Here is a 16,329-nt window from a genome sequence, read left to right on the forward strand (position 1 = left end):
AGTTGGAAAGTTGGAAAAAATAAATACTATCAAAATAAAAAAAATTATAATATGACCTATTCCAGGTACAATATGCACTTATGGATGATTTCTTTGAATAGTGGGAAAAGATGGAAACCAAACTGGGCTGCCTGTGTCACACTTACTAATATCACCTTCATTAACAAATGGATCTAACTAATTGGTCAGAAGCATTCTGTTTACATAGCTAATATCTAATGCTTGCTACAATAGTGGTTAGCAAAAAAATTAATTTAAAGAGCAAAACAAAAAAACATCAAACTTTCTACCCATTGAATTTATAAAGCAAATAAGGGAGCTGTCTATCATGGTAATGTTCTTCGCAATAGTTTTACTCACCTCTTGGTTCTTCTGTCATGAGTTTCTAAGAAATGTCTTTGTACCTCATGTTTGGAATGGTGATCAGCAGCCAAAGCAATATCAACAGTGACAAGTCCTATATTGACTGATCCTGCCTCAAGCCAATAAGCCCTCCTCAGGAGTGCAGGCTGAAGTCCAATTCTGCAATTACTTAACTGCTCAATATATTGTCTCACTTGAAAATCTTGAATTGCAGCACTTATTCCTTCCCCAACTGACTGATTATGGAGATTACAATTTGCAACTCGTATGGCACCCATCTAAAGAATACAATGGAAAAGAAAGTGAAGTATTTTTAAAATCCTTATACAATTCATTCGATTCATACAATTACAAAGGAAAATAATGGATTCAAAAATGGAGGGAGGAAGAATTTTAAAAAAAAGGGAAAAAAAGAGAGGCAAAAAGGGAAGAAACCTTTAAAAAAAATTGGGGATAGAGCAGGGAAAGAATAATGCAAAAAAAATAAGTAAAAAGAGTAAGACAGGAAGAACAAGCACCAAAAGAAAGAATGTTAACTGGAAAACAAGAACAAGAAGAGAACCAAAATAAAAACAAAAGTATAAAGCACCAAAAAAATAATCATTAAGAAAAATAAGCATTTAGACATGGAAAAAGAAAAAGAAATGGAGGTAGGTAGGAATGAGCAATGAAAAGGGCACAGGATTACTATTAAAAAGACCTAATTGATTTAAAATATTGTATGGTAAAAGACATTTAAAAAAACTAATTGACAGTAAAGGGAATATTTGAAAAAATCATTTAAAAAAAGCTATCTGGTAAAAATCAATGGTATTTTCAAAAAACATATGACATATATAAAATTTATTACCAAAATTGAAGTTCATTTGAACAAAAACATCTAGGAATTGGTTCTTTTGCCCATCAATCCATAACTACACAACTACAGCAATGAGACCAAAATGTTTACCCTTATATTTGTAGCACAGCCATGCTCTACAACATAAAGATCAGCACCATCTACCGCTAAACGAGTCATAGTGTATTTCAAGTCATCTGAGGTTGAACAAGGGCCAGGAACACAACTCATCTAGAATAACAAAAGATAAACAGCAATCAATATTTTATTTATAAAAGGATTTTCCTTACTTAAAAAACTTGACTGGCTGAATGTGTAACATTTTATTTAGAAAAAATGAATTTCAATATTACAATTCAGGATGTGTGCAGAGATCATAGAATTTAGAAACAAAGAGAGTCTTAAAGACTATCTGGTCAATTCAAAAAACATTTATTAAGTGTCTACTATGTGCCAAGAACTGTGCTTAGCATTAGTCTAATTCCTTCATTTCATAGACAAGTTAATGAGCCTCAAAAAAAAATGACATGATTTGCCCAAGGTCAATCCTAAATAGCAAAGCCAGGATCAGTCTTGCTGCTTGTTCCTTGCAGTATTCATTCTTTTCAATCAAGATTTTTCTCCTTTGCTTGGATGCTTAAAAACAGAAGAGTTTTCAGTTTCTCTCTTACCTTCTTGTCCCTATGAAACAAGCACATGGATTCCTTTTGAGTTTTTCTAATAATTTATATTGCTAGCCATGGGGGAAAAAAAAATCAAGTAGATAGAAAGGTTTCTTCCTGTGGGTCTCCTTACTCTTCTGTTCTGCCCTTACCTCCAACTCTTCCTCATATGTTACTTAAAGAATCTAAAGGTAATATCTATATTTAAAGTGCAAATAAAAATAGATCCCTGCAGCCATACAGGGATTTAGAAAAACATAAATTAAAACTATATTGTATTTTTATTTATTTTGTCAAACATTTCAAAATTATGTTTTAATCTGGGAGATCATGAACTTTTCATTTCTGCTCTACAAATAATAATATGAATGGTCTTTGGTTATGTTAAGGGATATCTGGGAACTGAAGTAAAACTTTCTGAGTGGAACACATTAATGTAAATAAGCAAGAACTGAAAACAGTGTATGTCATGATTAGAACTAAAGGGTTTTAATGAAGTTTTGTGGGGAAAAAAATGCTTCACAATGAAAAGATTAACAAAGGCTATAATAATGTGTATGTATATTTGTTTGTATGTATGTATATTATCACAAAATTAAATACATGGAGTATCAAAATATAGCACTTTTAGAAATGAAAGGGACCTTGTACATTATTCCAATTCTAATTCATATATACAAATACATATAAACATAAAAATACATAGATATAAATGTTTATATATTTCTATCTATATATGTATATGTACATAAAATATAAATTATTTTGTTTCATTAATAACAAAGAGCTAATTTATAGGGAGAAATTTAAAATTACATTTAACTTATCTTCTTCTATTTATCCATCAAATAGGAATAATTTCTGCCCTACAAAGTCACTGCAAAGACCTAATGAGCTACACAGGTGAAAGATCCCAAAGTACCATACCTATGTAAAAGCAGGCTATTCATCTATATAAATTCATATATAAATTTGCTCCAAGATTTTTGGATTTACAAGAAAATTTTATATTCTTAATGATTAGAAATAATATTAGGCTAACAGAAAATTTTCTAGGTTGCAAAATAATAAAAAAAATTTAGATTTTAGATTTTACCATCTTGGAAAAGGACATCCAACTTAAACTTAGCACCCTTTAATAAGCCTATAATATTCATTACATTACCAGTGTAATTATTGAAATACCTTAGATTCACAAAAGCGACGATCAATTCCATGCTGACACAATATTACAGATTTTGGTCTTTCCAGCTCAAATTCTCGGCACACCACATGAAAAACAAAGGTCTCTCCCCATTCCAAGAGACAAGCCAGCTATAGGGCAAACAGTGACAGAATGACAGCACAGTTAGTATTGTAAACAAGAGCTTACTAGAAAGTTAAGCATAGCTTGAAAGAAAAGTGTTACGTCCTTGCCATCAAAAAACCTACTTGGGATTAGCCAACATAATTACTCTCATGTCTTTGCATCATTTGTATTGCTCCTTCAGCCTTTCACTTATGAATGACAAAGTGATGTAAAAAAAATTTAATTTAAACCAATCCACTTTAGCAATTTCTAAGGCAATTATTTCTTTTCCAGGCAAAGCTTAAATGTTTGGTAACTGAATTCTTTGAGCACACAAGTACACAACAGTCTCTACCTAATAGTAAGTTAAACTATGATTTCCTATCTTTCATATAAAACCTAATCACCATATTTAACTAAGAAGTAATCTTGGTTAACATTGACAATGGGCAATGAAAAGAAAATGGTTTTATGATTTAACAGAAACCTAATTAAACTAATATGAATTCCTTGTAAATAATGTTGGCTTGATAGCCATAAACTCTTGAAGATAACATGACCTAGATGAAAGTGCAATGGTCCTTAGAGACACAAAATATCAGATATAGAAAGCCACTCACAGATCATCTAATGCCACTGTGGACTGAGAAGAATGCTGGATTGGGAGTCCAAGGGAGTCTTGGGTTCTGTCACATGATCCCTGTGTCTTTTAACCTTTGTGGGCCTCAATTTCCTCACCCATAAATGAAAGGCATTGGACCAAATAGTTGCTAACATCCCTTCCAACTCTGGAGTCATGATCCTTGATCATCTCTCTATCATTCATCTTTAGTTTTATAATTATATGATAGAAAGACAAGAATCATTACTACCTTATATTATTACTACTTTTCATTCCTTTAAAATGTTCATAGAGGAAAAATACACAAGGAAAGAACTATGTGTCCTCAAACAGGCGTTGTGCTATGCAACCATGTTCTGGACTGTTTTCTTCTAAAACAGGCAGCTAGCTGCCTAGTTCATCTTAAAAATTATCAAATTCTTTAAAAAGAAGTAGAACTGTATTGAAAAATAGTATTATATGAAATATTGTTAATCATGACTTTGAAAAGGTAACATCAATCCGCAAACGCTGTCCATTCCCCCTCAACCTGTCCCCTAACCTTTAAGAGCTCACAAATCCTGCTCTCTGCCTCTATAACTCAGACACAATTATCAAAAAAGTCTGGTTTTCAGGGAGATCCATGCTATGTCCCCTATGGGAAAAGCACAAAAAATATACAAAGTATATTTTATCATTTCCTAATTTTATCAATTTCTAACTTTGGAGAAGCAAACTATGTATTCTGATATATTCTCTATTACCTCAGATTCACATGTCAGGCTTACATCAAGACTTTTCTAACAAAGGAAATTTCAGATTCCTGATAGCATCAAGTAGAATAATATATCACATCTCTCATAGGCCAGTTATACCTCAAAAACTCAAAAACTGAAGTCTTTCTCTGTTTTGCCATTTACTAGTCAAGTTCTAAACTGGTTATAGCTTCTATAAAAGGGACTTAGGGATATTCTAGTCACTTATCAACAGCTAAGAGTGGTCAGTACCTAGGGATTCAAGATTTTTAACAACTGAACAACAGCAGTCTTCTTCTCCATTATTCCAGTCATTGTTCTGGCTTTAATATAGAAAAAAGATTGCATTAGGGAATATTAAGACTATGTTGAATATTGAGCATACCTGTGGTGCTGTAACCTTAGCTGTCAGACACCCAGCCTGGACATCAATTAACCATGCATATTCTAAAGAATCACTTCCCAGAGGAAGACCTTCTGCTGAAAACATGGCATGTGCTCGGAGCTGCAGACCTGACAGGCTGATATGACCTTCTCTGAGCACTTCATCCACAGGAGGTCGCTGCTGATAACAGTAAAATTACAATGAGTACTAAAAGACTATGTCATTTACAACTTAAAATTATCCAAAGAAATATGCAATAAAAACTGTACTTTATGAAATAGATCCTGAAAAAAAGAATTCAAGAGAAAAATCAAATTTCTTGAGGGTTAGTATACCTTAAGTACCCTCAACAAACCAATAAGAAACAAGAAAAACACTATTAAAATTTAATCTTTTGTTTTTATATCAACATTTCCAAACATATCCCATATGGACCATATGATCATATAACCAATGAAATAGAGGTCTAGACATTTTCTCTTATCTTCATTACTTCTCAAACTTCAATTAATTACAATTATCTCCATTGGTTAAAACATCAACAACTCTAATGGTAAGCATCTGTTGAGTTCAAAGCAAAAGTCTAATCCCTAATCCTTTAGCTGCTCAATCAATAGCGCCTTCCTCCCTCCTGAAAATGGATTCATAAACTTGTGCTCTGAAATCCACTCTGAAAGTTCCTTATTGCTCCTGTAGTTTCTGCCAGCAAAGCTGCTCATCCCTACCCTGATCCCACTCTTCTGTGGCAATAAGTGAGAACTTCCCTTTCCTTCCCTCTAACATACACACTATTTGGAGGTGGTAATGGAACAAGAGAGCAGGAGCTTGCTCTGCCTAGAAAGGAATGATTTCCTTGTGCTGAAATTTGGTGTTCTGTAGCCCAGAGCTACAAGCTCTTTGTGTTCTGTAGCATTTGGTGTTCTGTAGGCCAGAAGGAAGGTCTTGCAATTAAGGATACTTCTATACCCCCAGAAGTCACCTGGAGGTGAAAACCATGGCCAGGGAAAAAGTGAATTTCCCAGCAAGGGAGAAAGCTAAATGTGCTCTAAGGTTGGACAATCAGGGGATCTGACATAAAAGGGAAAGAATCAGGGACTAAGCAATACAAGAAAGGAATAAGAAAAAAAAATGCTGACATCAAACTGAATTAAGAATCTTGAGTAAAAGCAGTTAAACTGAACAGTTAAGAAATAGAGAAGGAAAGATGATCTCTAAATCATCTAAATGAGTCCAGACATCTCTGAATATATAAAACCAAAGAAAAATGATTTAAGTCTTTATGAGACAGAAGACTGTATCTTGCACTAGAATCTATCTAAGGTAGGGCAAACATGAGTGAAATATGTTGAAATTACATGAATATTGGTTGAAAGAAATGGGCATATATTGCATGGAATGGAGATATGTTTAAGATTCCAGAGTTAACATGAAAATGCTCAAATAAATAGAATGAGGAAGAGAGATTGCAATTATTCTCTCTAGATTCAAAGAGGCCAATTTAATTCCTTCACTCCAGTTTTTGTTTCCACCTGTGGGTTGGTTGTTTACATTAGATTATTATTATTTAAAAGGTAAGGACTGTATTTCCACGTTGAGCACAGGACCAGGGATATAGTAGATGCTTAATAAATACTGACTCATTGATGTCAAGAAAATCTAAAAACTAAAAGGTCTAAAAGTTGTCTGGATTGCCTCAGAGAGGCAGAGATTTACCTCTCTTGAGATGGTAGGGAATCATTCTTGAGGATACTTTTTGGGTTCTTTTCACTTAACCTGATTGCAATTGTTTACTTCCCTGTATATTACTTTCTTGGTTCTGCTTACTTCAAAACCTACAATTCATATAAGGCCTGAATTTTTCATTCTGAATCTTTTTTCATGGTATAATAATATTGTATTAAAGTGGCCTCTATGATCTTTTCAAGATCTAAATAAATAAATGATCTATAGTCCTCTGTACTAAAGCTTCAGTAACTACAACTAAGTGAATAAGCCAAGGCAAGAGCAATTGCCCATAAAAAGGCCTGATGAAATTTGGTTGTGGGGCTTTTTCTTCTAGATCTGGTGAACACCAAATGCCGGGCCTAGTATGATTTCTTCACAAGGAAAACATGCCTTTATAGGAAGAACAAGCTTCAGCTCTCTTGAGGCTCCCAAGTCAAAGAGGGAAATATTGAAAGTAATCCAAAAAAAAAAAAAAAAAAAAAAAAAAAAGAATTCATGTATCATAGAGCCACAGTCAGGATAACGTAAGATTTAGCAGCTTCTATATTAAAAAAATTAAAGGGTTAGAAATCTGATATTCTAGAGAGCAGTAGAGCTAGGATTACAACCAAGAACCTGTAAAACTGAGCATAAATTTTCAGGGGGAAAAAATGAATACTCAAGCATTTTTTTGTTTTTACTGAGGCAGTTGGGGTTAAGTGACTTGCCCAGGGTCACACAGCTAAGAAGTGTAAGTGTCTGGGGTCAAATTTTAACTCAGGTCCTCCTAACTTCAAGACTGGTGCTTTTCCACTACACCACCTAGCTGCCCCATTTTCAAGCATTCTTGATGAAAAGACCAAAACTAAATAGAAAATATGAATTTCAAATGCAAGATTTAAGAGAAGCATAAAAAGGTAAACAGGAAGGGGAAATCTTCAGGTATTTAATAGATTAAACTACTGATATTTCTACATGGGAAGATGATACTTGTAATTCATAAGAACTTCCTCATAATTAGGTTAGTTAATACAAAGAAGTATATATAGATAGAGGGCAAAGGTGTAAACTGAAAAAGAAGGGATGATATCTAAAAAAATAAAACTGAGGAGTGAGAAAGGGAAAGGGAAAGGCAGAATGGGGTAAATTATCTCACATAAAAGAGGCAAGAAAAAAGCTTTTATAATGGAGGGGAAAAAGGATGAAGTGGGGAGGAGTAAGTGAACCTTATTCTCATCAGAAGTGGCTCAAAGTGGGAATAACACGTATATTTAATCGGATTATTTAATCTAAAATTATCCCACAGGAAAGGAGTAGGGGATAAAGGAAAGAGGAGTGTGGTTGAAGGAAGGGCAGATTGAGGGAGGGTATAGAGAGAAAAAAACATTTTTGAGGAAAAACAGGGTAAAAGGAGAGAGAAAAAAATAAATGGGGAGAGGAAATAGGATGGAAGGAAATATATTAAGCAACTAACTATTAAAAAATTCTGAAGCAAATTTTTCTGATAAAGACTTTATTTCTCAAATAAAGAATTGAGTCAGATTTGTAAAAGAGCTATTCCCCAAATGGGAAATAACAAAAGATATAAACAGTTTTTAGATGAAATAATCTATTTAATCATTAAAAAAAATGCTCTAAGACACTACTGATTGGAGAAATGCAAATTAAAATAATTCTGAGGCATTACCTCATACATATGATATTAGCTAATAGAAAATGAAAAATGTTGGAGAGGATGTGGGAAAAATGAGACATTAATGCAATATTGGGGGAGTTATGAACTGAATCAATTATTCTTTAGAGTGATTTGGAACTATGTCTATAAGAATTATACCTTTACTAGGGCTATATCCAAAAAGAAATAAAAAACAAACAGGAAAAGGACATATATACACAAAAATATTTAAAATTGCTCTTTTCTGAAGACAAAAAAATTGGAAATTGAGGGTATACGTATTGACTGGGAAATGTTATTTCCCTAACAAATTATGCTATGTGGTTGTGATAGAATACTACTATACTATAAGAAATGATAAGCAGGATTTTCTCAGAAAAACCAAAAAGACTTGTATGAGCAGCTAAAAAGTGAAAGATAATGTATACAAACTAAGAGTAATATTGTAAGATGATTAGCTATGAATGACTGAGCTTCTCAACAAAAATGATCTACACACTCCAAAGGACTTAGGTTGAAAAATGCTGTCCACTTTGAGAAATAATTGATGGTGTCTGAATACAAACTGAAACATACTTTAATTTTCTTAAGGTTTTTTTTTTAATCTGTTTTATTTCACAACATGACTAATATGGAAAGTGAACAGGAAACTGCCCCACCATCTTTCCATGGAAAACACTTCCACTGGTTTATCTTATTATTTAATTATGACTTATGCATCATTTAACCCAGATTAATCTTTAAGAATTATTTTTCTAGCATAAAGTTAATTCTCAGTTTTTCAAAGCATAGAAATAAATTGAGAAATAGTGCTACAGATAATCTCCAAGAAGAAATAATCTAAAACTTATGTGTATGTGTATCTAGGTGTATGTGTAGTTATAATTTTCTGGAATTAAATTTTTTTAATGGCTTACTTAATTTTATAAATTATCAAAATGAATTTGATTTCTAGAAAACATACTAAATGATAGAGTGCTTTGAAGAAAAAAAAAAAGAGAGTCTGCTTCAAATAGAAACTAAATAAATGAATGGACTGGCTACCTAATGAGGCTGGTTTTTATTCAATTCAATCCAAAAGGCAGTAAATAAATCTTTCAAAAAAACTACAAAAATATCGTCTAAGGAAACTATCTAATTATCTAAAAATTAAAAGAAATGTCTACATAGAAATGTCAATTCCAGTAACCATTCAAAAGGAAGTTAATATTCTTATGATCTGTCTATCATCTAGAATTAAAATTTATGAAGTATCATTTCATATTGTTAATTCAGATTATGTCAACCAAAATCATGTCAAAATTAAGGAAAAGAAAAAAAAAGTCATTTCAGTGACTTCAGAAGCAACAATTAAAATGATCACTGATAAAAGAAATAACATGATCTAGTGATAGAAGACATGCAGAACTCTCTGGAACACAGAGGTTCTAAGCCTATTTCAGACATTCAGCGTTGTGACCACAGCCAAATCATTCTCTGTAACTCAGTCTTCTCATTTATAAATTAGTATAATATTATTTCCTTTCTGCTGCAAGAAAAGTACTTCACAAATTTCAACACAAAACATATGTGCCAATTACTGAAAAAAGATATTTAATAGATTCACCTTAGCTTATAAAAAATATATTACTTCTTAACAGTTAACATTCAATAGATCAAATGAAATTGATTAAAAGATCACATTATTAATACAGTTATACATTAGATCTATCACACTACAAGGATTCTCAAAATATTAGCTGATAAGTCAATAATTTTGGCTGTCCCCAGCCTCCTGTATTTTACCTGGTAGTTGTCATTCACAAATACATTTAGTGGGGATAAAACAAGTTGCAGCATAGTTTCTCTAAATCCTTTTTTCATTTCAAAACACAATCTTTCCAAGAAAGCTGTTGGGCATTCAGGACCATCAGTGCTTCCATGCTAAAAAATAAAGTGCTATAGTCAGAACACAGACACATGATCAGGAATGCAAACAAATTACCATGCCTAAAAAAATAGCATTATTATTTCTGTAGCCAAATTAAAAAAAAAAAAAAAAAAGCTGTACTACTATCTAAATACTATAAAAATGGAATTTATTTGTGGTTTGCTGAGGTCAGCAATAACCACTTTGCAGATCAAAGGGGAATTAAATTTGCTGAGCAATGTTGACTTTGAATGAAATTTCACCCTGTTTCATGGCATTGAATCACTGTGGAACATATCTGATTTCAAAGTTGAGGCTTCACTGCTTAGACCTTTAAACCACCTGAAGAAGCTCCTTTTAATCCTTAGCCAGTCTTGCAAATCCTAATACCAAGTAGGCTGCCATGGAACAGCAATTCTGAGAAAATCCTCTTCCTTTAATCAGCCCTTAGAGGTCCTATAAGGTCCTATAAGACCCACAAAAAAAACAAGTAAGCTGTTCAAGACTTAACTAAGTTTTGAAATTTGAAATTAAATTTGGGATTATAGAATTTAAAGCTATAGGTCATTTACTATTAATTCGTTCATTTTATAGATGAACAAAGGCCAGGGAAATTTGAGGATCTGAAATATACTAAATACTAAAATGTTCTACAATCTCCTAGGAACAAAATGAAACAGAAATACTGGCATGTACATAAAAAATTCCTACTAAATTACAAAAACTATTAATGTTTCAAAAGTAATGTTTCCTTCCTCAACTCTTACATTGTATTTTAGTTCTAATTCTGTTATGATTTTTATCAATCTATATCTTAAAAAATAGTTCTTTATACAATTTTCCCTGTTAGATTATCAAGTTCCTAAAGGATGGGATTATGTCTTATTTATCTTACCTTTGTGCCCCCCATAAACCCACAGTAAATAATAAAAACCAAAAGAAAGCATACCTACTAAAGTAATTCCTGTAGTTTATAAAAAGCAAAAAGGAAACTTTCAAACTAATACATGTTTTCTAATTGCCACAAATTGTGGCAATATATGTGATACATAAAACTCGTTTTTTATGATTTAGAGTACACATTGGAAATACTACCATTTCACATGACTTACAACAGGCAGGCGTCCATGAACCTTATATAAGTTCACAAGCACAGTAATATCCCAAGGACGCAAGGTAAGAGGATGGACTGGTTTAGCTGAAGTCTCATTTTCTTTTTTGTCATGTTCCATTCCAACAGCAGTCCAACCAGAACTGGATGAGGTTGAGAGTGATAGGACAGGGCTTGAAATAACTTCTTCAAAGTCCATATACATGTCATCTTCTCCAAAATAATTCTCCTATGGAAATGAAAGAAATGTAACTCGGTTTTCATTAATTTTCAATGAAGGAACTGATGTGATCACAACACAGCTGTTTTTTATCTGAGTACATTTTAAAATTTGTAACCAACAAACAATAGATACCACAATATCTTGTATCCCTTCAATCAAGTGATTATAAAGAAATGGAATGCTAGAGAAAATCATTTAAGAAAACCAGCCAATTTCATTCTATTTTTAGTAGATACCTTTAATGTACAGAAAAGTTTATTTTTGTGGTTTTCTAAAGATGAGAAAGAAATAAATACATGTATCTAAATACTTAGTGAAACTTTTTTAATCATCTTTTTTGGGTAATATTATTAGTGATTTTTTTTTCTGTTCTATTGATGCTTTCTCTTATTTAAAGAAGTATTTATTTTTAAAAATAACAATTGGCTAAATTCTATACCATGTCTAATTTTAATATATTTTATAGGAACTCATAATAAATCACTAGTAGGAAAGAAATGTTTTGAAATTATCTGATCAAAAGAACTCTTTAAATTTCATGTCTTCGTGAGTTTTTTTTTAACAGTTCAAAACCACTTTTGAGACATCTATTATATTCTATAAAGTATTTCAAAGTCCATAATAATATCCACTTTTGCTACTCAACCAATCCCTACTAAATTATCTAACACAGAGGTAGCCTCTGTCAAACTCCTACAGAAACTGTGAGTGGCCAACACAACAAAGAACATTCTTTAGTCTTTTATATAATGTGTCAATTAAGTATCTTTAAAAATAATTTCAAAATCAAGAAGTATTATAAGTAATTAATTCATTGCTTTCTTCTTAAATTTGTAAACAAAATATACTTTTAAAATTAGAGTTTACTTAAATAAACAAGTTTACCAGTATAATCTGGAACTACACAGAAATTCCCTTTGAAACCAGTGATTAGGGAAAAGTAAGAATTAGGCAAGTTTTTTCTACACATTATCAAGGAAGGTTGAATACTGAAGGATCTAATCTTCCATATCCTAATCCTTCCACATTTTTTTCATGGGAAATTTACAGAATGTAGATTGCTATGAGCGAAGCTCTAAGGAATATTAAGCAAAAACACCATCTACCAAATGTAACAGGAAGATAAAAATTATCATTACTTATATTAGTTTTAATTTGCATGCTGATCTTACTTCAAAATAAATTTCCAAACAAGTCCTAAGAATCATTTCTTTATAGAGGCTGAAAATGTTTTCATTTGCCTAAGTTTTGGTTCATCTGAATCCCCTGAACTGCTCAAGATGCTGGAGAAGTAACACTGTAACAGACTGAAAATTGGCCTCAGAGTCAGGGAGACCTGTGTTCATGTTCTGTCTCTTGATTTATATGGGGCAAAATGGCTAACCACTCAGTGCTCTGAGCTGCATGCTAAGATTCTAAGTGACTAAGGAGTCAGTCTGCAATGTTAGAGACAATTTCCTATATCAATGAGATCAGAGATTTGAGCTACGTCGCTATCCTAAAGACATGTGCATTATTTCCCCATTATTGACAACTAATTGTCTAGAAATAAGTTAATTTTCATGTGTTTTTACTTCTCTATTGTTCTAGACATCATTTATCTAAAGGAAGTAACTAGCATAAACACAGTGAGACTGAGGGAATCTATATATACTGTGCCCAGAAAAGGAAATGAGATCATCAGCAAAAGGTAAATCAACAAACAAGCACTATCTGGTATCCCTGACAAGTGAGAATGAAAATTCTTAAGAATTCTCTATCTAGTTTATACATTAAAAACGCAAAATTAAAAATCCTATTGATATGTAAGTGCTATAAGTTATTTTGCAGTCAAAAAAGCTTGTGCTAAAAATTACTTTTTAAAACACAGGTATACATGGTTGGACAACAGGTTCAACCAGTCCCTATTAAAACATCCTCACATCACTCTAAGTAAGATTAATAAGAATCTGCTTACTTGATGTCTGAAAATCTGTGTACCTAAAGATATAAAAACATCTTTGCAATAAGATATTTTCATTAAATTTACTTAGTCTTGTCAAAACTTTCTATAAATTATCTAAAAAAAAAAAAAAACTAAGCTAATGATTTTTAAGTGGTTAGGGAATAGAAAACAATTGTTTTCAACTTTTAATCACATTTTAATACTTCACCTACTATTTTGAAAGTACAACTTTTAAGCATACCTTTATAGACAGAAAGGCATTCAACAGAGGTCCATACAGGGTTATCTGAGAATCTGGAGAGAGTTCCATTTCTACATGAAGCTTATCAGGTGGAAGTTCTGATGGATCAATAGGTGGGCGTGAAGAGGTTGTGGGAGAAGAAACAACTCTGTCTGATGCTTTCTGAGATGGTCTTAGTACTGATAACATGTTTTCTTCCATTTCTGACACTTCACAACAAATCAAAAATTAATTTGAACAACAAAAAATGCATGCTGACTTCATTAAAACAGATACTGAAAATGCTAAAAACAAGTCATTTTATAACTAAGAATTACAATTAAATCAGTTGAAATTCTAAAGATAGTAAAACAGTACAAAAGAATTAAAGAAGCTCACTATAGTATTTTAATTGACCATTCAAAAAGTACTCAAAAATATAGTCAGCTTTAAAAAGTGATGGAAAAAAATATTTGTGCACAAATCACAGACAATAGAAGTTAGAAGTCCCTTACCATGCAAAATTTATCACAAAAGGCTTTATTCAAATACATGACATTATTAATGTTATCATGAATGTCAAAGTGAGGGATTTCTGATTTGCTCACAACAAAGAAACTTAAATTTAACTTAGCTTAGCTATTTTAAGGTGAATTTTGTGAATAAATTTCAGAACACACTTAATTGCAAATAGTATCATGATGTCATGAAAGAACTGCTTTATGTTACTAAGGCAAGAATTTTACATGTAAAAGGTATCCACAGAAATCTAATGGGAAGAGATTCAGGGTTTAATGTTATAGGAGCATTTTGCATGTTATATATGTGCTAAATAAATGTATGTTCTATTACACAGGAATAATCAATAATTTATAATATGTATTTCATTTAAAATTTAGACCTAGCATCTCCAAAAAAGTTACAGACCTTTACATTAGACAGCTAAATGATTATGAACAAATTCTCCTAATATAATAAAGAATTCTGCAATATAATTTATAATCATATTAAAATCCTCTGCAAAGAATCTATACTTATTTTAAGCAACAAGAGCATAAATATTTTCTTTTGCTTCATCTTCATATCAGGACTCCTTAATAAGAGATATACCCAAAAGTACTTTCCGGGGGCCTCTTCCATTCCTTTTCTATACTTTCTCTCTCTCTTGCTGGTGATATTAGCAATTCTACCAGATTATTCCTAAATGTAGGCTCCAATTCCACATCTCCAAATGTTTATTCAATTTCATCCAAAACAAAATTCATTATATTTCCCCAAAAACCCATCCACACCCCTTCCAGTTACCCGGGTTTGTAACCCTGGAATTATCTTCAACTCTTCCTTGTCCCCTCACCCTGCACTTCTACCTCTATCCAAACCAGTCCCTTCTCTTTATTTGTAGACAGGCCCTAATCAACTCTTCTTGGTAATGTTGCAGTAAGCTCCTAATTGTTCGCTGCCTCAACCCCCTGCTCCTACCCCAATCCCATCCTCCATATAGGTTCCTGATTCCAGATCTGACTATATCATTTTCCTACTCTATTAAACAAAAAAAATCCCTGTAACTCCTTTTTGTCTGCATGATCAAACAGATACTTTTCTAGGTAGCTTTTAAAGCCTTCATATCTTGGTCACAATTTAACATTCTAATCTCATTAAATATCACTCCTCTCCTTTCTTGAACACTAGCATTGACCTCCTTGCTGATCCCATGTAGAAAACATCCTAATTCCAAGCCCTCACTGGCAGTCTCCCATGCATGGATCACACTCCTCTCTCACTTCCATCACTAAGAATATTCTATTCCCTTCAAAGCATTGCTCACAAGTCAACTTTTACATGAAGCCTTTCCCGATGCTCCATGATTAGAGCTCTCTTTCTTCTAAATCTACCATGGAGACAGATTTATATGCAAGTTGTCACCTGATATAGGGCATGCACTGAGCACAGAAAGAGAGTAAGAACTTAATAAATATTTGATGAGGGATTGTTTATTTTGTATTATTCTTTTGGCTTTTTAGGAAAGTAACCAAGAAAAATCAAAAGGCTTAAAATAAAGCACACATAAAAATACGTACATGATTGCTTTAACTGTTCATCCGCCTTCTGAGGATAAATTGGATGCCAAGTGTAATCAATGGTAAGCATCACACTTGGGACAGTCCAGCATTCAACCCAGCCAGTCCTGTTCAAAGTAAAGAAATCATTTTCTAATTCATTAAAATGCATATTGAGAGAATATTACCCTGTGCTTTTCACCATCACCATCATTCTCATTGCGCTGGCTTTGCCTCCAAAGGAGAGGAAGGCACAACTAAAATGTTCTCATAGACTCACTTTTCTTGGGTGACGTTTCGCCATTTTGGTTTCACTGTTTTCTGGCCACTCTGACACTCAGCAGGAATACAAGAATCAGGAGTAATTTTATTTGGATGACAATTTTTCACCAACAAGAACAATGAATATTTACTAGGGTGGCAATCTGGTAGAAACAAATGAAGATCAACATCTTCTCCCTAAATTAACATTTTAAAATTAGTTACCAGAAAAAAAAGTCAAACTGCCAATGAAATATAAAATAAATTCAAGGACATCATGGTTCAAAAACTCCACTATAACATAAGAGAAACTATAAAAATAAATCTCTAAG

General features: G+C 32.5%; 1 protein-coding gene across 1 annotated transcript in view; it reads right to left on the reverse strand.

The window, feature by feature from the left end:
* Nucleotides 1-16,329, reverse strand: part of BLTP1 (bridge-like lipid transfer protein family member 1) — a 236,236-nt gene that overhangs the window by 152,110 nt on the left and 67,797 nt on the right. Inside the window, exons 18-26 of the mRNA XM_051966253.1 lie at nt 16,017-16,195; nt 15,758-15,864; nt 13,701-13,909; nt 11,293-11,520; nt 10,057-10,194; nt 4,893-5,072; nt 3,049-3,177; nt 1,313-1,432; nt 361-641 (exon numbers count right to left, since the gene is read on the reverse strand). Of these exons, the coding sequence (XP_051822213.1) occupies nt 361-641; nt 1,313-1,432; nt 3,049-3,177; nt 4,893-5,072; nt 10,057-10,194; nt 11,293-11,520; nt 13,701-13,909; nt 15,758-15,864; nt 16,017-16,195 (1,571 nt within the window). The remainder of the gene's footprint in view (nt 1-360; nt 642-1,312; nt 1,433-3,048; nt 3,178-4,892; nt 5,073-10,056; nt 10,195-11,292; nt 11,521-13,700; nt 13,910-15,757; nt 15,865-16,016; nt 16,196-16,329) is intronic.

Source organism: Antechinus flavipes, chromosome 6 (genome assembly GCF_016432865.1).
Source record: "Antechinus flavipes isolate AdamAnt ecotype Samford, QLD, Australia chromosome 6, AdamAnt_v2, whole genome shotgun sequence".
NCBI classification, from domain to species: domain Eukaryota; kingdom Metazoa; phylum Chordata; class Mammalia; order Dasyuromorphia; family Dasyuridae; genus Antechinus; species Antechinus flavipes.